This window comes from Nycticebus coucang, chromosome 2 (genome assembly GCF_027406575.1).
Source record: "Nycticebus coucang isolate mNycCou1 chromosome 2, mNycCou1.pri, whole genome shotgun sequence".
In the NCBI taxonomy this organism is placed as follows: domain Eukaryota; kingdom Metazoa; phylum Chordata; class Mammalia; order Primates; family Lorisidae; genus Nycticebus; species Nycticebus coucang.
This window is the reverse complement of record NC_069781.1, coordinates 24,416,708-24,438,248: the sequence shown is the minus strand read 5'-3', so window position 1 is coordinate 24,438,248 and position 21,541 is coordinate 24,416,708. Positions and strand designations below refer to the sequence as shown.

Sequence of the window (21,541 nt, the reverse complement as noted above, 5' to 3'; positions counted from 1 at the left end):
CTTTACTATAGCACACAGCCTTGTATTAGATATTAGAGAGTGGCAGATTAAAATAGATGGTAGGTGAGCCTTCCTTGGATAGGCTTTGAATAATAGATTTAACTACATATTTGATTTAGTAGGAAGCCAGGCAGGACCAAAACATAGCAATGTTCTAGGAAGACCCACATGGCAAGTAGTATGCAAGGGTACTAGGGGAAGCAGAGATGAGGCAGGGAACTGAGCTCAAAGGAAACTACAGGAGTCCAGATAAGACTTGCAGGCTTAGCCTGGAGTGTTACTTATGGGAATCTGGAGAAGGAAAAAGCCACTACTTAATGACTATTGGGGTTTTATTTTTGTGAAATGTTATTTATAAATTTGATTTATGACTTGAAAAAGCCATGTAGATTAGAAGTATATAGCATTGTGGTTAAGAGACAATAGAGGTAATTACAACAGTGCCAGACACAGTAGGGATTCAATAAATGGAGCTGCTGAGAATCTAGTGTGCATAGGGTGCCCAGTAGAGCCATCAAAAGCTCTTGCTGTGGTTCAGAGCCCTTGCTGGTGTAGGAGCAGCATCTGCTGATCACTGAAGGTGGTACAGGAGCCCACATTTACAAAGGTCTGGCTCAGTCAACACCCTAAAAATGTATGGATCAGGGGTTCTCTCCAAAACACACTGTAAACAAGCAGGATGAAACAGGAGGCATCACTTTTAACAAAAATGTCCTTTATTTGCACAAAGCATTATTAATCTTCTCAAAAATTTTCACTCATTCATCAAAAATCTTTTCATTGTATTTATTTAACAAGTTAACAGTGTCAAACTACACTTCACTACCTGTCAAACCCCAACCACTCAAACTTAAGAGACAAACAAAAAGTGCTTGGAGTACTGAATGTAAAGAAAAAGGCTAAGGAAGGCCAACAGAGATGCTTTAGAAGCAGTTAAAGGGTTTGGATTGGGGGTGCAGTGGGTGGGGAATAGATTCCTGAGCACCATCAGATTTCCCTTAAGTAATTTAGAGGGTTTTCATAAAATCATTTTTAAAACATTAAAGGAATCGGAGGAACTTGGACTCTGAAACATTAAGCAGGTCCAAATTCCTATACTGACAGAAGATGTGAAAAAGGAAAGAAAGTGGGGACGGGGAACACAGAGGCAGAAGAGAGACAGGAAGCAAGAAGCACAGAGTGGAAAAAGTTGTGCCTAGAGGAAATAAAGTTTGGAATTCATCATAAATTGAAAAATGAAAAGCCACACACACAAATCTGAGAGATGGAATATAAGAAAAGCCTGGCATTTTATACCTTCCAGGAGGCGCGAATAAATTGTACTTAGCAGGCAGTGAGGTACACCTAAGACTAAACCATCTTTTTTGTAACAGTAAGACATTAGCACCCTTGCTCGACTAATTCTAGTCTACACTGCTGATTCAGGAGCCTATGTATCCAGAGTGTAATTACTCTAGCACGTTAAATGTCTATAGGCAACATAAAAGGGTATAAGCCAAGTGGGTCTCTAGAAAATAAAATTCAATTAATGCTACTATCAAGTAAAGAGACAACAGAATAGATTTCATTATTTTCCCACAGCTTTTTAGTAGTCTCCTGAAGCTTTACTGTTCCGAATACTCTTAATAAGCTACTATTGCCAAACACTGTACAATCAAATATAGGCTGACCGTGATCAAAGCCCCAATTTTCCTGAGCCTTTGCTGCCTCTGTGATCTGGAATACAGCAGGCAGCATGGAAGTTATTACTTTTTGAGAGGAGCAGGGGGACTAGGGATCAAAAATGACCTAACCATACATATAAGCAAACAAGAGTGATTCAACTAATTTAATTTGCCATTCAGAATCTCTCTTGCCAAAGTCATAACCTTCAGACTGAATAAAAAAGGATTCTGCTACTCAGATGCTTTGAGTTTGGGAAGTGCTGGTTTTGGTGACAATTCTAGTCATTTTTTATTTTCATCTTCTCAGGCACTTCTGCCTAAGACTACTCTGCCCCGCAGGGAAAACCTTCAGAGAAACATGTAGCAAGTCTCAGAATGGTACCTTCCAAGGTGCCACAGTCGCCCACCCTATTCAGTTGTCCACTTCCTCTTCTTCATTTTGTTCTTCTTCTTCCATCCTTTCCTCATCTTCATCGTTGTCCTCATCCCTGCTCTTGTCTTGCTCTTCTGAATCTGTTTTTTTGTCTTTGTCCTTCTTCTTTTGTTCTGAAGCTTCCTTCTTGCCCTTCTGCTCCCGCCTATATGCTGTGAGGAGGAGAAGGGGGTTAAGAGGCAGGGGTGGAAGGGTGAACCAGATGGACTACAGCAGCTAACTCTGTCGATACTTGGAAAAACTAAGTCACAGAAGGTAAAATAACCTGCCCAGCATCATAAATCAGATCTAAGTGCGGACTAGACTTGGTTGAGTCACATCCAGTACTGAGTTACTGTACTTAAAGGGAGGCAGGCTAAGAAAGCCTCAGGGCCAAGCGAACAGGTCAGGATGACCATCTGGTTCAGAAGATGGGAGGGTCATTACCTTCCAGAGCTTCTTTTAACGGGGTAACGAACCGCTGGAACTCCATCTCTTCCATGGCGGAGAGCACATCACTGGCATTCAAAGTCTTGCGCTTCCCTTTCATTGCAAAATTGTTGGCACTGAAAGAAGACAAAGGGCCATGAGAGGCTGCCTGATTACCTCCTGCCACCTATGGCGTGGGGAAAGGAGCACCCAGAGGTGGGATGGGAAAGCCTACTCCCTAGGTACATGGATTTTTGTGACAGGACTAAGTCCCTCCCTTCTCTGTACAAGAGGGCTAAAGCAGAGTTTTTTTGTTTTATTTTGCTCCGCGGCTTCTAAGAACTAGCAGAGGGCTGTAAACCTCGTCACACGGAGGTAGGACACAATGACTGCGGTTGGTGGGCTCCAGGCGTCGAGCTCCGAGCCAGGAGTCCTCCCCGCGCCTCTCACCAGGACGTGGCGTACAGCACGAAGACGCTGGCGGCGCGGGAGATGGCGCTCCGGGCCTCCTTGGAGATGTTGACCCCGTCCGGGAGCTGTGAGGAGAGCCGGGGTGAGCAAAGCTGCCGGCCCAGGACCTGATTCCCTCCCGCCCCCAACTCATCCTCCAGCCCGAGCTGCTCACCGCCTCCTTGATGATCCTGGTGATGACGGCGTTGGGCAGGTTTAGGTCCTCGGGCCTCTCCGCCATTGCCGTCGCCCGGGCCCAGCCTCCACTCAAGCCTCCTCTTCAGACAGCTACCGCGTCCGGACTTCCCGCGTCGCTGCGATCTGGCCTTCCGAGGCTTCCGTCCCGCCCTACGATTTCCGCAGTGTCCCATAGTGCCCTGCGCGCCCCAGCCCCGCCTCCGCCTCCGCGGAGCATCCGAACTTTCTACGCCGCAGGGATTTGGGCCCGTCGGGGTTTCCGTCCAGCCCCACCGTACCCTGCACGTCTCTCCCCAGGCCCGTTTCTCTGTTTCACGCCGCCATTTCTGAAACTTTCTCGCCAACTTCATTTGACTCACAGGGGCTTCCGTCCGTTTCCTATCTTGCTCTACGCCGCTGCTTGGCGACGGCGCGGCCAGGTGGCTAGCGTGGAGACAGAGGCGTGGCCTGAACAAGCTGGGCGGGGCCTGGCGGGTGGGGCCCTCGGACTTGGACTCTCGGTAGCGCCAGGCTTCCGAGTCTCGGCGGTTTTTAATCTGCTTTGGTCAGTGGTCCTGTAGGGCCAAATTTTCCTATTTTTTTTTTAACTTTTTGTTTTCGTTTTCCAAAATGAAGCGGGGAATATTTTTCCAACTCTGCCGAAGCATATGTCTATTTTTAATCTTTTCGCTCCTCACAACTTTTTAATGCTGATACTAAGGATAAATGTTATCTAGTTTTTTCTTTTATAACCAAACTATTCTGTTAGCCCAACGCTAATTTTGGCGATATTCAGATGCACCTGATTAGACCTCAGGGCTCATTTCGGGCTGGGCAGGTAATGAAAGGACGAGAAACAGCCGGTTCTAAGAATAACGTGAATTCATAGTCAAAACCAAACCCTGTTAAAATTGTATTTATTTTTTAGCTCATTTAATTGTTCATCGTAGATCTTTTCCAGTCAGATTCATCCTCCGTGTTTTGCAATGGTGTTGGAAGTTGTATTATTTTTATATTAAGTAGGTAGAAATTTTCACTCCCGCTGAAAACTAATGCTGCTTTTGCCCCCTTGAAACACGGTGCCTAAAGTCACCCTTTTGTTTTCCTGCTTTCAATAGAGACGCCAGAGAAGTATTTCCCCATAAGGGGAAAACAACAGAATAAATGCTATGATGAATGGCAACTGATACTGTTCAGTTAGAGACTATAAGGTCTGGTGGAGATACTCCATGAGGATAGACCAGACCTATGTTAAAGACATCAGGAGCAGCTCAGCTCCAGCAAGTTGCTGTGTAAGCTGGAAATGGGCCTGGTGTAGTCAGATATTTTGATCTGTATAAGGAGCTAGAAATGTGAACATTATGAACTACTTAATTTTAAAATATTGGTTCAGGTACACTCCCAGGCCAATAGTTTGCTATTTTTTATCTAAATTATAAGCAGTTTAGAACAGGTGTTTTTGTTCATTACCGTTCTCCATGTCCAAAACAGCTCCCCTCACTTACTGAGTTGTCAATAAACCTGAATAAAACAGTGAAGAAATGGACACTGTCCTCAAAAAGTTATTAGGGATAAAGTGGTAGAGGTGGCCTAAGACATTCCTAGAGAAGAAAAGATGATAGTATTTGTTGAGTATCTATCATATGTAAATGTGCACTATCTCATTTAATGCTTCTGCAATGCTACTCAGGGATTTCCTTCCCCCTATTTTATATGAGGAAACAGGGTGAGGGAGGTGAAGTTACTTGGTCAAGGCCATACAGTCAGTAAGTGAAAAGCTAATGGCCTGTGATGCAACTGGAAGTCTGCTGGTTGCTATTTGAGCAAACCCATTTATTGCTGGTGGGTATTTTATCTGCCTGAATGAGAATTGAAGCGCATTGGAAATGGAAGCTTATCTTCCAAAAGTTGGAGCCTTCAAATAATGTAGGCACTTTTGTGACTATATTGGTTGTAATATGATAAGGCCTTTTGGAAATGGTGGCATCTTCTTCCTAATGATTAATGAAGAGGAAAGGGAAAGGATGCTAATATTTATTTTGAACTATATGCCAGGGTTTTAATACTCATTAACTAGTTTTTGTAATGACCTCGTGAAAGATCATTTAGCTTATTAAATGACCTATTAGGAGACCTGAAGTCAATCTGCTCCCAAGCTCTTGCCGTTGTACCTCATGCTGAGATTTTTTTTTTTTTTAGACAGAGTCCTAGTATGTCACCCTGGGTAGAGTGCTGTGGTGTCACAGCTCACAGCAACCTCCAACTCTTGGGCTTAAGCGATTCTCTTGCCTCAGCCTCCCAGGTAGCTGGGACTATTGCCACAAGGCCTGGCTATTTTTTATGTTGTTGTTGTTGTACTTGTCATTGTGTAGCTGGCCCCCGGCTGGGTTCGAACCTGCCAGCCTAGGTGTATGTGGCTGGCACCGTAACCACTGTACTACAGGTGCTGAGCCAATGCTGAGATGTTTTCATGCTTACTTGTTATCTAATCCTTAATTAATCTGTGACCACCTTTGTTTATATAAGTTCAGTACAAATATTTTATGCTTTGAGTCCAAATTAAGAACTGGATTGCATGGCTAATGTATAATACTCCCTAATGATGTGACTGTTAATTCTTCAGCGGGCTAGAAAGCTTCAGGGTTGGCCTTTGTCCTAGACCATTTGTAGTTATGGACTTACCAGATGACAGCCAGTGGGATGAAACCACCTGTGACTTGGCTCTTTGCCAGCATCCACAATGCTGGGCAACCGTCCGCCGGATTGAGAGGGGCCATCCTCGAATCTTGAGCTCACCCTGCAAAGCTCCCCTGCCAGAAGAAGGTGAATTAGCTACCACCGTCCCCTTCCTCACAAGGTCTTTCATCTATTTCTGTTTGGCTCCCTTTCTCTAGGCAAAATATTAACGTATTTTCTTCTGGTCTGCTTTCTCAGATAAACTCCCAGAACTCACCATTGTAAACATGTCAGATTCCTGCTTCTTTTCTCGTCATTTATCAAAATTTACCTTCAGTAAAGCTCGTTCTTTGTTGTGTCGTGGTTCAAAGTCTAAGTCCAAATTTCAAGGCAGGTAAATCATCATGGAATCTTATTTTAACAGTCTATTGCCTCAAACCTCTGGGTTATGATTTCCCTTACCCATGTAGTAGACTTTGAGAAATCTGGTTTAAAAAGAGAACACCAGTTCAGTTAAAGAAGCCATGAATAGGCAGTGGAAAACAAAAAGCATTCTGGCTGTGGTCTAGGAGATGGTTAGTTTGGTGGTGGTGGAGTGTGTCGGTTTGCTAGCACTGCCATAATCAAGTACTATACACTGGGTGGCTTAAACAAAATGTATTTTCTCACAGGTCTAGAGGCTGGAAGTGCAAGATCAAAATGTCAGCAGAGTTGTTTTCTTCTGATGTCTCTCTCCTTGGCTTGGGGATGGCCATTTCGCCCTTGGGTCTTAACATGGTCTTCCTTCTTTTTTGTGTCATAATTTCCTCTTCTATAAATATACCAGTTGTATTGGGTTAGGGCCCACCCATATGACCTTGTTTTACCTTATTACCTTGTTAAATACCTTATTTCCAAATACAGTCAAATTCTGAAGAACTGGGGGTTAGGACATCAACCCATGAATTTTAGGGTGACACAATTCAGCCTATCTTACCAGCTTCTTTAGGTCATCATGAAACTGTGTCCACACATGCCATGCCATACCCTGCCCTCCCCTCCCCTCTCCTCCCCCCCTCCCCTCCCCTTCCCTTCTCTTCCTCACTCTGTTGCCCAGACTAGAGTACAATGAAAGGTGCAGCAGCCTCAGATTCTTGGGCTCAAGCGATCCTCCTGCCTCAGCCTCCTAAGTAGCTGGACTACATATGCCAACATGCCTGCCTAATTTTTCTGCGACTTGCTCTTTCTCAGGCTGGTCTCAAACTCCTAACCTCAAGTGATCCTCTCACCTTGGCATCCCAGAATGCTCGGATTACAGATGTGAGCTACTGCACCTGGCCTGCCCTCACCATCATTTGACCTTGCATCTTCTTTCTTCCTTTCTTCTGATTTGAAGTGATTTTTATTGATTTGTTTCCCTCCTCTCATTAGAATATCAGTACTACTAGAGAAGGGGCTGTGTTTGTTTCGTTCACTATTCTATCTCCTATTCCTTCAGTAGTGCATGGCATGTAGTGGAAGCTCAGTAAGTATTTGATCAATGAGTAAACATGTCCTCGTCCTTTGTTAAGGTTGAGTTTCCTTATTTACTACTAGTCTTGGGTGGTCTCATTTCCAGACTAGCTCAGTACTTATTGTCCATGGCATGCCTACTGGCATTTTTATGCCTGTGTCCTATTTGCCCAACTGGATTTTAGGCTGTTTGAGGCAGGGGCCATGACATCATTCATTTAATCATTCAAATCACAAACATTATTTTAGTGGGGGTCACTGTGTTGGACACAGTCTTTACCCTTAAGGAGCTTTTAGCTTAGTTGGGGAGGCAAAGAAGGAAGCAAGCAGGGACTACCCTGTGTGATGAGTGTTGTGAAAGCAAATGCCCCCTGGGTGTGTGGAAGCACCAGAAAGGGCTGCTAACCCAGTGTTCTGTCTTCTGTACAAGTGGCATCTGTGCCTAGACCTGAAGTCTGAGCAGTCTGGTGAAGTAGGGGTTGCAGGTGGGAGGTGAGCAGGAAGAGAATTCTAAACTGGAGAAATAGCATATGCCAAGGCCTGGAGACAGAGGAAAACAGTTCATTGTGCCTCGAACTTAGAGCAGGAATGGAAGAATGGTTAGAGATGAGACTGGGGAGCTGGAGTAGAACTAGAAAGCAGGTGGGGGTGGTTACACTGAAAGGCCTGACTTTAGCATGATACAGTTCATCCATGAACAAAAAACATTTATACCCCCTAAAATTTTGAAATAAAAAAAAGAGAAAGCAGGGGCCTACTTCATGTAGGACTTCGTAAATCAGGCTGAGAGGGAGGTCTTTATCTGGTACCTCTTTGTATTATTCATCATTCACATATGTAACATGCTTTAAAAAAATAAAATAGCAGGCGATAAGAAAATATAAGGAGATGGTTTTTCCTATTGTGGTAAATGTACATAACAAAAATTGACCGTTTTGGTTATTTTTAAGTCTAGTATTCATTGGCATTAAGAATATTCAGTGTACAGCCATGATCACTATGTATAGCATACACCATATTTGGAAATGGAAAAAGTCCATTTCTAGAACTTTTCCATCCTCTCAAACAGAAACTGTATCCATTTAACAATAACTCCCTGTTCCCTCTATTCTATTTTCTGTGTCTATGAATGCGCCTATTCTAGGGACCTTATGTAAGTGGAATCAAACAATATTTGTCATTTTGGGCCTGGTTTATGCCACTTTATATGAAATTTATCTGTTTTAGCATAAACATTAGTTCTCCCTTATCTGCAGGGGATACATTATCCAAGACTCCCAAGTGGATCCCTGAAACCATAGATAGTACTGAACCTTATAAATACTATGTTTTTTCCTATGCATACCTATAATAAAGTTTAATTTGTAAATTAGGCAGAAGAAGAGATTAGAAACAATAGGAACAATGATAATATTATACTGTAATAAAAGTTATATGAATGTGGTCTCTATCTCAAAATATCTTACTTATAGGTACTCACCTATTTTTGGACTGTCATTGACCATTGGTAACTGAAACCACAGATAAAGGGGAACTATCAGAATTTCATTACTTTTTTTTTTCTTTTGAAGATACTATCGCATTATTACTTTTTTTTTCTTGAGGAGCTAAAACATACACCATCAGAGAGCATCCAGCATTTCTTCCTTTCTTTTTTTTTTATTGTTGGGGATTCATTGAGGGTACAAGAAACCAGGTAGAATTTCATTACTTTTTAAAGCTGAATAATATTCTCTTACGTATGTATGCTACATTGTTTAACATCTTTTGAGCATTTATGTCAAAGGTACATAAGGAAAGTTTGTTGATAGTGAGGTAATTTTCTCTAACTTGGAGGTGTAGGTTAGGAATTCAGTTTGATGCAACAAATAGTTGTGAATTATTGGCATGTACAGTACCTGTTTAGGAGCTGTTCCAGGAAAAACAAACACACGTAACTTAAAGATATGGGGAAACCCTACATTCCTTTGGTAAGGAATTAAACCCAAGGTTTTCTTAGATAAGTAGGATTTTCTTCACAGGGCTAACTATCATTCTGATAAGTCTTTGGTGTCTGTTTTATGTTTGAAACTCTCATTTTTTAGGCCTCAGAAAAGTTTGCCTGTCAAAAGTTTGATCAACAGTACTAATAAATCTTCCAAAGTAAGTCACAGATTTAAAGAGATACTTTCTCAATATTTTCTCTTTACTTAACATTCCTCAGGATGACTATAATCTGAATAATAACGTTGATTATCTAATATGGGCCCTTATATGCTAAGCTCTGTGCTAATGGCTTTGTATGCTGTATTGTTTTTAGAAATCCCAGACCCTAGTGGGATTGATTTGTAGGGAGGTTTGGTGCAGGTGAAAATTTTCTATCTGCTGCAGAGAGCATGTTCAGCTACTAGGTAAACATTGTCATTGCATAATTAAGAAATCAGAATGTCAGGCCTAAAATGGTACTTACTGTCACCTAGCCTGATAACTTTCAAACTTTTAAAGCTGTGATCCATGGTAAGAAAGAGATTTTACAACAAAAATATCATGGAACAATCTTTACCCTAACTGTGGGTTATGTACTCTGATATTTTCTTCTTTTTTCTTTTTAAATTTTTTTCTTTTACACTGATATTTTCTGTCCTATTCTTTTTGTTTTTGTCTTGGTTTTGTTTTTTAAGACAGGATCTTGCTCTGTTGCCCAGACTAGAGTGCAGTGGTTTTGTCATAGCTCATTGCAACTTTAAATTCCTAAGCTCAAGTGATCCTCCTGCCTCAGCCTTCTAAGTAGCTGGGACAGGCATATGCCACCATGCCTCGATAACTTTTCTGGGTTTTTTTTGCAGTTTTTGGCTGGGGTTGGGTTTGAACCTGCCACCTCTGGCATATGGGGCTGGTGCCTTACTCCTTTGAGCCACAGGCGCCGCCCCAACTTTTCTGTTTTTTATAGAAACAGGGTTTTGCTCTTGTTCAGGCTGGTCTTAAACTCCTGGCCTCAATCAATCCTCCTGGCATGGCCTCCTAAAGTGCTAGGATTACAAGAGTGTAATCCTATTCTGTTTTATTCTATTTCATTTTTAAACAATGTGGGCTGTAAGTCAACAAAATTTGATTTTGTGACCTGCCAGTAAGTTGCAACTGCAGTTTGGAGAACGTTACCATGGGCTGTCTTGTATATCTTACAGTTGAGAAAACTGAGCACTGAGACCCAGATGGAAAGGGATTTGCTAAAGGCTAAATTAGAACTTTAGGAAGAAAAATCCTGCTTATCAACAGTAAAGACAGATTTACTGTTCTTTGCAGTCATATGGGATACTTTTTTTTTTTCATGAGATGCTTCACTTTCAGTATCATGTGGAAAGTGTAAGGAATTAAGAGACAGAGATTTGAATGGGATAAATAAACAAATCATTTTTCCTCTTTGACCTCTTTAGAACAAGAGGATTAGATTGAATTAATTATTTGAATAGATACTACATGAACATAATTCTGAATTCAAAAGGCAAAAAATTGTATATATATATGTATTTTTGCAGTTTTTGGCTGGGGCCGGGTTTGAACCTGCCACCTCCAGTACATGGGGCTAGCGCCCTACTCCTTTGAGCCACAAGCGCCACCCCAAAAGGCAAAAAATTGTTTATAAGGAAAAGGAGTCTCTCTTGTTCTCTGCCAATCAATTCCTTTTTATAGGGGCAACCTCATTTTTAAGGACTTTGTGTGTGTGTGTGTGTGTGTGTGTGTGTATCCTACCAGGAATATGGATGAGATGATTTACAAGGTTTCCTTGAGAAGTAGTGTTCTGGCATCCTAAACTTTAACTTTTGTGTAGTTGCCTATAATTGAAATGGGCTATTAAAGTAGAGAACCTGCCTCTGCCTCTAACAATTTCCTCCCTGCTCGCAAACTTCCTATTACATTATAAACAGGGATCTAAGTCTTTGGAGTGTTGTGGGGTGGGGTGGGTGGTGGTGTTCATTTTGGTTAGCCCCAAGGTACTCTCATTTAGGATGGGCTTGGGAGTTGCTAAATGGCACCCTAGAGTCACAGGAAAGCATGGAAGATTATTTGCTTACAATTGCTCCCTCTTTCAGAATACCTATACTGACACCTGTTGATGTAGTCTGTTTTTTTTTTTTTTTAATATTATGAAGCTGTTTGGGGATAGGGAATGTCTTTTTTTTTTTTTTTTAATCTTCTGAGTCACTGAACCCTTTGGTTAGCATAATAATTTGGCCTTTTGTCTATGGAGCCTGGCACTTCAACCCATACATGGGCTTTATATCTTCCTCTTAGCTTTCGGTGTTGAATTTGAATGACACACAGCTTCCCTGCTCTGAAGATGTTAGCAATATGGTTGTAATCTGGGTCCCAGAAGAATCAGAGAAGGGTGTGAGGTGAGTATCATGTCTAGAATTTGGAGGCTGTTGACTCTTATATTCTACAAATCCCTACTGTTCACTACAGGTCTCCTTTTTATCAGTTTCCTTTTAGTCACCTCATTGCAGGTAGCAGAAGGCCAAGCAGAGGTGGTCATGGTCTCTTGCATCTGCCTCTTGGTACACTGGAATTTTATTTTATTTTATTTTATTTTTTTCTTTTCTTTTTTTTTTTTTTTTGTTGCAGTTTGGCCGGGGCTGGGTTTGAACCTGCCACCCTTGGCATATGGGGCCGGCGCCCTACTCACTGAGCCACAGGCGCCACCCTATTTTATTTTTTTTTAGGGAAGGATTTCTTTTATATATTTATTTGGAATTTTATTTTAATGTGCTTTGAGATTCAGGCTGTGAACTTCTCTACGTTTGTTGAATCCTGCATGATAGTAAATAGCATACAAGATAGATCCCAACATGTGCAAGGTTTGATTAAGAAATAAATGTTTTTTATTAGTTTTTCTTATTAGCAACTGGGAACTAGTGAAAAAATTTTCGGTGAAGCATATGAATCTCTGATCTCAGCCGAAGACCGAGTGCAGTGGTACAAAATGGATAGCAAATAGGAATTGTGTTCAAAGCAGAGTGTACAAATTATTTGGTGAAGGTGAAAACTTGTTGACAACCATGGGGAGAGTGGTTTTTCTTTCCAGATCACTGAAGTTTTCAGATTCTTGTTAAGAGACTGTTTATAGATGATGAAACTTAAGAATTTTTTTGTTTCATTTTGGTTTTCTTTTTAAAAAAGAATCCTGTGCTCGCTTCGGCAGCACATATACTAAAATTGGAACGATACAGAGAAGATTAGCATGGCCCCTGCGCAAGGATGACACGCAAATTCGTGAAGCGTGCCATATTTTTCAACCGAAAAATAGCCGGGTGTTGTGGCGGGCACCTGTAGTCCCAGCTACTTGGGAGGCTGAGGCAAGAGAATCGCTTAAGCCTGGGAGTTGGAGGTTGCTGTGAGCTGTGTGAGGCCACGGCACTCTACCGAGGGCCATAAAGTGAGACTCTGTCTCTACAAAAAAAAAAAGAATCCTGTGAATACTTCTTTATATATGCATTTGTGTGCGTGTACATGTGTGTATTTGTGGTATAAACAAACAAACAAAAAACTCTATTCTTTGCAGTCCTACTGGATGCCCAGAAGGCCACAAGCCAGGCCTAGTATGTCAGCTTCATGAGATAATCACAAACCAGACTCCTTCCAGCTTTCTAGGCCATCATCCTTAGTCCATGGCTTCCATCTTCTATGGTGTTTCATGAGTGCTTTTAAGGTCTAAGTTGGCTGCTAGAGCTCCAGCTATCAAATGCATGTCCCAGGCAAGGAGGAGGAAGAGGACAGAACAAAAAATACTTCTTCAGCCCTTCTTTTGTACTAAATAATGAGGATCCAGTAGAGAAGCAAATAGATTTGGTCTTTGTCTTCCTGGAGCCTTACAGAGTGGCAAAGGGGTAGGGGTGGGGTGGTGTCAGATGTTACAAAACATAATCTCACCTAAGTGTATCATTTCTGATTTGGATTCATGCTATGTAAGTAAATAACTGGATTGCTTGAATAATGAGGAACCTAATTTATTTATTTATTTATTGCAGTTTTTGGCCGGGGCTGGGTTTGGCATATGGGGCCAGTGCCCTATCCCTTTGAGCCACAGGCGCCGCCCCACCTAATTTGTTTTTTATTTATTTATTTTTGTGCCGGGCTTGGTGGTGCATGCCTATAATCCTAGCACTCTGGGAGGTCGAGGTGGGTGGATTGCTTGAGTTCAGGAGTTTGAGACCAGCCTGAGCAAGAATGAAACCCATCTCTAAAAATAGTTGGGCATTGTAGTGGGCATCTGTAGTCCCAGCTACTTGGGAGGCTGAGGCAAGAGAATCTCTTGAGCACAAGAGTTTGAGGTTGCTGTGAGCTGTGACACCACGGCACTCTACTGAGGGCAACAAAGTAAGACTTTGTCTCAAAAAAATGTTTTTTTGAGACAGAGTCTTGCTCTATTGCCAGGCCTGGAGTGCTGTGGTGTGATCTTAGCTCATTGCAACCTAAAACTCCTGGGCTCAAGTGATCCTTCTGCCTCAGGTTCCCAAGTAGCTGGAACTACAGGTACCCACCACTATCATGGTTAACTTCTATGGTTTTGTTTGTTTGTTTGTTTGTTTTTGCAGTTTTTGGCCAGGGTTGGATTTGAACCTGCCATCTCTGGTATATGGGGCCGGCGACTTACTCCTTGAACCACAGGCACCGCCTACTTCTACATTTTTTATAGAGATGAGGTCTCACTGTGTTTACCCAGGGCTGTCTCAAACTCCTGGCCTCAAATGATTCTCCTGCCTTAACCTCGAAAAGTGCTAGAGTTACAGGCATGAGTGACTGCATTCTTGCCAAGAACCTAATTTAGATGGGAGGATGGGGGATCTTTTTAGTAATAAGACCTGGGCAGCAAGTACTGCTGAGCTTCCAACCAGCTGCCTTTGAATGCTGATTATACAGATAGGAATCATGGTCCTCATTCACAAATATCCGTGGTGCTTCTATTTGCTTCTATTTAAGATGTCTGGGAATAACTTGTGCTTGTTCTTATTTCAAGTCTAGTCGAGAAGCGTAGTTTGACCAACCAGCATGGGAAGAAGATAGTGAAGACATGGGCAGATGTGAGTTGTTTTGTCTAAACCTTTATGATATTACTATGTGGAGTTTATTTTTATTTTCCTTTCAGGTCTCTCCCACCCCCATTCTTTTTCTAAATGAACAAAATCTGCAAAAGAAAATCCTTCTTTAGGAATAATTACCACGCCATTTTCTATTTAGAGACTACTTTTCCTTATCCTTTCCCTCTAGGGAGATGAAGAGGACCTTGAGATAATAGAAGGAACTGTTGGGTGTTTGGGGAGAATTTTTGGTTACTTAAAAACTAATCCCTAATGTAATGGGATAGAATTTCAATGGACCGGGTGGCGCCTGTGGCTCAAGGAGTAGGGCACCGGTCCCATATGCCGGAGGTGGCAGGTTCAAACCCAGCCCCGGCCAAAAAGCACAAAAAAAAAAAAAAAAAAGAATTTCAATGGACCAGGAGTTATAAGACCCAGGCTTCTAATTCTAATGCTACCATTTGTGGGTAAATGTGACTTTGGGTAAGTCATAGAGCTGTAAGATGGCCATGTCCATGAGAGTCGTGTGTTGGTTTATTTTGTTCATTGTTGTTGAACCCCCACCCCTCACCTTGTGCCTGCCACATAGTTAGACAATAAATATTTGTTTAGTTTGCTGAGTGAATAAAAGAATGTCCATTCTGGAAAAACACAACAAAACAACTAATCCTTGTATGATCTGAATACGACATGTAACAATAGGGTTGGGAACCTGAGAGGGTAAAATGTGGTTGCCTTTATAGTTCAGAGGAAGCAAGAACGACTGGAGAAGATCTGGAAACAAATTTCCCATGCTAGGGTTGTGTTGGGAGGCTAGAATGTTGATGAGAAGAAATAGAATTGCTTTAGAGAGTTCTTTACAATGTTTCTGTTCCAGAAAAAGGGTTCATCCCCGAGTTTCTATAGAAAGCAGTACCCAGAAACACAGTCAAGAACGCTAAAGATGGTTGTGCCTCCCCCAACCCCAGTATCACTGTCTGAGCAATTAGGTTCAGAATGCATACCTTCGTGGGACCACATGTTACCTCAGGACCTACTGGAGGAGTGAGTACCATGTAGATCTGTGGGACAGAAAGGGCACCTGCATCTCATTGAACTGAGAAGGCTCTAAGCATGAGCTCTTTCTCAATAGGGCAGGGAGAAAACTATCACCTTACTTCTTTGCTGTATTCTTAGATTTACCAACAGGCAGTGATGACAATTGTTGCAGTTTGGCCAGAGCCAGGTTTGAACCCGCCACCCTTGGTATGTGGGGCTGGCGCCGTACTCACTGAGCCACAGGCGCCACCCAGTGATGACAATCGTAACCACCACCACTTATTAAGTACTAGCTGCCAGGCCCGGTGCCAAGCACATTACATGTACTCTCATTTAAATCTCCACCAGGAAGTACGCCATACTACCCTCTTCATTTTATAGATAAATTATGAATAAGTGGGAGGCAGAATGGTAAATGTGGTTTAGCGTGAGATGACCTTTGACTTTTATATTGAAACTTAACTGGTTTTGTGAATTTTGGTAATTTATTTAGCCTCTTTAAGCTTCATTTTCCCCATTTGAAAAATGAGGATAATAATACCCATCTTCAGGAAGTTATAAAGATTCAGTGGTATGAAGCACATGAGCCTGACATAGAATAAACAATGAATGCAGCTATGCTGAGCACTGTTGGTACAGCCTTTTCAGACCCAAAGTGGAAAGTTCTCTAATCTGGAGCCATTGTCCTCTCTTTGTCCTTAGCTACACACCCAAGAAGAGCTGTTGCTGACTGTCTGGCTATCTCTGTCCCCTTCAGACTTCTGTCAGATGAAGGGAAAACCATGCTGTCTCCCGAGATGAAGATACAATTAGCTATGATGAAAAAGAGTCTTCCCCTGGAAAAGAACCGACCTGACAGTGCAATTTCTTCTAAGATGTTTCTGTCTGTACACCGCCTCACCCTGCAGGTGAGAACTAGGGAGCTTCAGAGGAAGAGCTCTTTGTGAAGATTCTTCCAGGTTGGAAGAGTTGACTTTTTATTCCTCCTTTCTCTTTTGCCCTTCCATTCTGCACCCAAGCCCCACAGAAGGCTGGGATTGCAGGTTGGTGAAAGCCAATCTGTGGGGAAGGGTTTGAGGAGAGCGATGTTCTCTATTTCTTCTGCACTTTGTTCCCCCCACCTTTGTCCTTCCTCCATAGTCCTGGCACAATGCTATAAAATACTGGGTTTCCAAAGTGTGCTGGTTGACTACATGAATAAATGCATTTAGGCGGAAAGGGAAAGGCCCACATAGACTTTTTCTTCTTTTTTTCCTCCAGAGACCAGCAATGCGATATCCTGAATTTTCAAAGAAATTATGTTATAACCTGAAGACAGAAGATGGATTTGCTGGTACTGCTGGATCTTTAAGTACTGTTCCCCCATCAGCCCACAGTTGTCATACTTTAACTTGTCCTTATTCAGTTGTATTTATGGCCATAATCTATACACAGGGTCCTCAAACTTTTTAAACAGGGGGCTAGTCCACTGTCCCTCAGACTTTTGGAGGGCTGGACTATAGTTAAAAAAAAAAAAGCTATGAACAAATTCCTATGCACACTGCACATATCTTATTTTGAAGTAAAAAAACAAAACGGGAACAAATGCAATTACACTGCCTCATATGGCCCGTGGGCTGCAGTTTGAGGACCCCTGGTACAGGGTCACATGTAGAACTCAGGATACTCTGGTTTTAGAAACCCTCTCCCCCACCCCCACTTGATCCTGGTCAGGGAGAGAATCACCAGACCAGGGCAAGCAGGCAGCCCTGTGGGAGGACGGGGACTACCAGTGAGAAGAGGATAGACCTGGTGCTCTGGTCACCAGGTTACAGGAAGCAGCAGCAGCTGTGGCAACAGCAAGAGCAACAGCAACAGAGGAAGGTGCAAACACCTACTAAGGTAGAGTGGCATTGAGGGACCTACTGGGACTGGCAGAAGTGGGTGCAGCCTGGAATGGGCAAGGAGGTATTGAGAGGTGGGAGGGAGTCTCCCAGTTCTCTGGTTATAAATGCAAAAAGTTTCTCCTCTCTGGTTATAGATGTTACGTTCCTTCTTTTAGACCAGTGGTTCTCAACCTTCCCTAATGCTGCGGCCCTTTAATACAGTTCCTGTGGGTTGTGATCCACAGGTTGAGAACTGCTGTTTTAGACTCTTTTTGAAAAAATTTTCTTCACTTCCAAAAGTCCTAATTCAATTCCTCCTTGTGTGGGTTTTAGGAGGCTAAAAAGAAAGGCAGGAATGGTCCAGGGATCCAGACCATTTCACATAAATATTCAGGTACCATCACTTATGATCCTCTCTCTGGTAAGTAGAGTATATACTTGTTTGGGGTTGGAATTTAGGGGGACGGTGGAATCCCAGACATAGTGGGGGGCAGGAAAAGTCCCTGCCTTTTGAGACTTGCCTTTGTCAGATACTCAGAATTCTTCAGTCAGGCTAATCTACCATACATCATTTTCTTGTCAAATAGTTACTAAGCAAGCCAGCTGGGCCAGATGTCTGTTTCCACAGGGACTTGAGAGATGACCATGAGCATGAATCATAGTCATTTTTCCCCCAGGTCCTCCTTTAGAAAACACAGAGTAGTTGAAGGATCAGGAACAGAACTGGGGCCCCTGTCGGGAGTCCTGAAGAGTTCTAAGGAAGCAGAGCTCCAGGGCTCCTGGCTTCCCTGCACAAGCTGGAGAGTCTCTGGAGCATCAGATCAAAATCAACACGTTGTCTAGCCCCATCCAGTGGGCAGGGAGCTAATTCTCCTTTTCCTTTAGTTCTCATGCTGGAGACAAGGATGGGTATCTCCCCTTTTTGGAGTCCTTATCATGTTCTGAGCTAAGGGATATACTTGTCCCTGTCCTTTGACATTTCTCAGCTTGAGTACAGAATGGAAAGGAGGGAAAAAGAATCCCCCATAGCCTTGGAAGATTGTTGTTCTCTACTCAGACTGGACATTGCTGACTGTAATGTGGAAATAGTTTTTTAATCATCAGAATTAACTCTCTAGTTCTGGGGTACTAGGAGGGCTTAGGTGAGATGTATAGTAGTCTCATGAAAGCTCTGTCTTAGGATGTTGCCCTCCTGCTTTCCTTCACATCCCACTGAGCTCTCAGATACAAACTATGTCCTGTAACCTGAAGATCTAAAAGGCCATTGCCCTTTACATGGGAGGTAGACAGAATCAGGGCTGTGGCCCAGGGCAGGAGGTGACATGTCCAAGGTTAGCATCCTATCCAGGGTTATCACTGCCACTCCCTTGAATTCCATTTCGGTGCCTTTTGTTCCTCTCCCTGATATGTCCAACAGGACAAGTTTTGCTTGGGTGACTGACTGGGACCCCTTGTGAGTCATGTTCTTAGAGCTGTGGCATGTCCTCACTGAGCTGAGACAGGCTTATGGAAGAGATGATTTTTGCATTGTTTCTTGAATATGTGAGGGAGTTTTCCTGATATGGAAGAGAATTCCTGGAAGGGGGAATAGCCTGTGCAAAGGCATATTAGAGGAGTAATTCAGTTGGCTGTGGGGTTGGGTTTAGTTTAAGCAAGCGTGGTAGGTCAGGCCAAAGAGGTAGGAAGGTATAGACTGCAAAGACATTTGGCCTCCGTTCTCCAGGTCAGTGATGCTTCACTTTGCACACTGAGACACTTAAAACTTTAATACCCAGGCTGCTCCCCGGACCCATTAAATCATAATTTCTGATTTTGAGAACCTCAGTGTTTTTAGAAGCTCCCCACTGCTCCTAGCATTTAGCTAAGGTGAGACTAGAGCTGATCGGGAGCCAACAGAAACACTATCCTTTTGTGTAAGATCTCTAGCAGCAGCTTGGATGTCTGTTTAGAGGATGGGAGACTGAGAAAGGAAAGAATGCCTACATTTAGGGACTAGTTGGGGAAGAAGCTGGTGCAAAAGAAACATAAAACTAAAGCTTTAAAAAAATCTGTTTGTTTTCCAAAGTTAATGTGGGTATGTTAGGGATGGCTCAAGAATATGTGTCACATTCTGGTAAGAGGAGTGTTCATAAACTGGAAAGGTAGAGTTAGAGTTTTTTTTGGTGCTATAATGTGCAGGTACCCACACCTCAGGTTTCTCAGAGGAATCCTGGGTCTTTTAACACACACTTAATCTCTAATTCTGTAATAGGTATGGTCACAGTTCCAGGTGAACAGAATTTCAGATAGAACTAAGAAGGTCAACTACCCTTTTACCTGCCACCAAGGTCTTATCTCGTCCTGGATGAGGAGTCGCTTGTAGACTAGGGATCAAGTAGAAGCCTAACAATAGGATATGAAGTGCCACTAAGAGGAGGATTGAACTAACTTTGTGGTCATTAGGTCACAGAACTCTGCGAGGTCAGAAAAGTGACATGAAGCAGCAGCAGGTGGAGGTGGAAGGAGCCACCTTGGAACAGGTGAGAGTGTACCAAGGCCTTTGCTAGGACCCGCTTTCGGCTACCTGTTACTATTCAACAAACCACCACAAAACTTAAACCGTAATGATCTGTTGTTCTGATTCTGTGGGTTCACTGAATAGTTGTTCTTGTCTTGCTTGAAGTCACTTAATGCAGCTGAACTGCGACTGTTGGCCAAGTTGCCTGAGTTCTCTTCACGTGACTTGTTGGGGTCTCTTGACAGTACAGCAATCTCATGAAAGCTCTTTCTTAAGAGATGGGCTTTAAAGTAAAACATGATCACTTATGCCACATTTTTGTGGCCAAAAAAGTCACAGGTCCAACCAGATTCAAGAGAAGAGGAAATAGACTCCATCTCTTGATGGGAGTAATAGCATGTGCACACAGGAGCGGAAGGAATTGTTGGCATTCATCTTTAGAGGTGGCTAACCCTTAGTAGACTGATGGAAATGGTAAGAAGTGGGTTCTGGCTTCATCTGGGCAGACTGGAAAGCAAAATATGTGTGATACAGGCTTCTCTTCAGTTTAGGAGGTAGGTCTTTGGACCACCTTAGATGTTAATTTCTATGAGTTAAATTTCTTGGTAAAATCCTTTTAGTTTCTTAATGTCTTGATTCAAATTTCCTTACTCTTACCCCACTGAATTTCAGAATTCCACAGAGAGATCAAAGAAGGACTACTCTAAGAAGTGTGTGGATTTCTGCCTTAGTATGAAAAGTAAGTTATTCAGGTGGAGGGATCCTAGTAAGTGACTGAGGACAGGGAGAGCTGAGCCTGTGTTGACCAGGATTGTTTACCTCCCTAAAGGCACAGTCTTCCTTCAGAGAGGTCTTAAGAAACACACCAGTCTTTTCATTTCTGCCCTCCATTTGTAACAGTTATTTATGAAAAGATCACAGGTGCAATTAATGGTTGGGTCTTCTTTTAGATCCTAGATCATCTGAAAGAGAATCTACTAACAAGGACAGTAGTGCTCCAGTGAAGGCTATGCTGGAACCCCAGGCTTCCAGGTCTGAAGACAGCTGGAACCCTGAGCTCAAACTCCTGAGGATTCTTCAGGCCACTGACGATGAGGATGAAGATGATGATGATGATGAGGAGGATCAGGATAAAGAGGACCATCCCTTAGGAGCACAGAATGAGGCATAAATTGAGGGCACCCCCTGGGGTGGCCTTATTCCAAAGCAGGGTGCTTAGTATCCTGAGGACAACATCAGGGCAGAAAGGAAAGGGGATTTTTGCTCTCTGGAAACTTTACCAGTGCCTGAGCTTAGGGATTCTGTTTTCTGTTTTTACTTCTTGCCTTTAATTGAGGGAGAAAAAGCCCTACCTCCTTTAAACTTAGATTATTTCTCTTCCATTAGGATCAAAATAATTTTGGTGATTAAATACAATTGCTTCCCAATCAAAAGACCCATTTTGTATTTCTGGGAGGAGGGGAGAAATGTTTCTTGGTATTTGTTTTCTGAGTCATTTTTATCTCATCCCTGAAGCTCTGAAAGCTTTCCAGTTGTACAAAGCTAAATCTCACCTATGAGAACTCCTGTGGTACTCCTTAGATTTTTCTCATTCCCTAGAAGTGGTTTGTTTTGGAGACAGAATCCACAACATCATCAAATTCTTTTCATTGTGTCCCCATCTATATGATATTGGACTTATATTAATCTGGAAGAATTTAAGGCTCTAGTTTCTAGAGAACTGAGTAGGCAGGAAAATTTCAATGCTGCTCATAAAGACACAGAGTTTCAGTCTCAGGGGATCATTA

The 21,541-nt window shown here is 42.6% G+C and overlaps 2 protein-coding genes and 1 non-coding gene across 7 annotated transcripts; 2 read left to right on the top strand and 1 right to left on the bottom strand.

The window, feature by feature from the left end:
* Window positions 1–694: 694 nt before the first annotated feature.
* Window positions 695–3,341, bottom strand: POLE3 (DNA polymerase epsilon 3, accessory subunit). The gene is made up of 4 exons (XM_053565489.1): window positions 3,131–3,341; window positions 2,956–3,041; window positions 2,524–2,642; window positions 695–2,249 (listed from the first exon to the last, which is right to left on the bottom strand). The coding sequence occupies exons 1-4, from the start codon at window positions 3,194–3,196 to the stop codon at window positions 2,077–2,079; spliced, it is 444 nt and encodes a 147-aa protein (XP_053421464.1). The 5' UTR covers window positions 3,197–3,341; the 3' UTR covers window positions 695–2,076.
* A 2,386-nt stretch (window positions 3,342–5,727) lies between these two features.
* Window positions 5,728–21,175, top strand: C2H9orf43 (chromosome 2 C9orf43 homolog). Of its 5 annotated transcripts, none has more exons than XM_053565340.1 (13): window positions 5,728–5,955; window positions 6,067–6,202; window positions 9,384–9,441; window positions 11,572–11,672; window positions 14,294–14,357; window positions 15,232–15,398; window positions 16,150–16,300; window positions 16,653–16,743; window positions 17,200–17,273; window positions 17,591–17,651; window positions 19,700–19,776; window positions 20,427–20,493; window positions 20,705–21,175. In XM_053565340.1, the coding sequence occupies exons 1-13, from the start codon at window positions 5,805–5,807 to the stop codon at window positions 20,923–20,925; spliced, it is 1,419 nt and encodes a 472-aa protein (XP_053421315.1). In that variant the 5' UTR covers window positions 5,728–5,804; the 3' UTR covers window positions 20,926–21,175. The 5 variants fall into 5 exon arrangements, with proteins under 5 accessions (XP_053421315.1, XP_053421303.1, XP_053421311.1 ...); XM_053565328.1 differs by having other exon boundaries at window positions 5,731–5,955; window positions 17,591–17,678; XM_053565336.1 differs by having other exon boundaries at window positions 5,735–5,955; window positions 16,653–16,725; window positions 17,591–17,678.
* Window positions 12,463–12,569, top strand: LOC128579959 (U6 spliceosomal RNA). The gene has a single exon (XR_008378326.1). It is a non-coding gene; the product is annotated as a U6 spliceosomal RNA (small nuclear RNA).
* Window positions 21,176–21,541: the final 366 nt, after the last annotated feature.

Excerpts from the sequence above, each read along its gene's own strand:
- POLE3 (XM_053565489.1), bottom strand. The coding sequence starts at position 3,196 with ATGGCGGAGAGGCCCGAGGACCTAAACCTGCCCAACGCCGTCATCACC. Across the intron at positions 2,643-2,955 it reads GTGCTGTACGCCACGTCCTG|TGCCAACAATTTTGCAATGA; the intron begins GTGAGAGGCGCG and ends GTCTTCTTTCAG. Across the intron at positions 2,250-2,523 it reads GTTAAAAGAAGCTCTGGAAG|CATATAGGCGGGAGCAGAAG; the intron begins GTAATGACCCTC and ends TCCTCCTCACAG.
- C2H9orf43 (XM_053565328.1), top strand. The coding sequence starts at position 5,805 with ATGGACTTACCAGATGACAGCCAGTGGGATGAAACCACCTGTGACTTG. Across the intron at positions 9,442-11,571 it reads GTACTAATAAATCTTCCAAA|CTTTCGGTGTTGAATTTGAA; the intron begins GTAAGTCACAGA and ends TCTTCCTCTTAG. Across the intron at positions 20,494-20,704 it reads TTTCTGCCTTAGTATGAAAA|ATCCTAGATCATCTGAAAGA; the intron begins GTAAGTTATTCA and ends GTCTTCTTTTAG.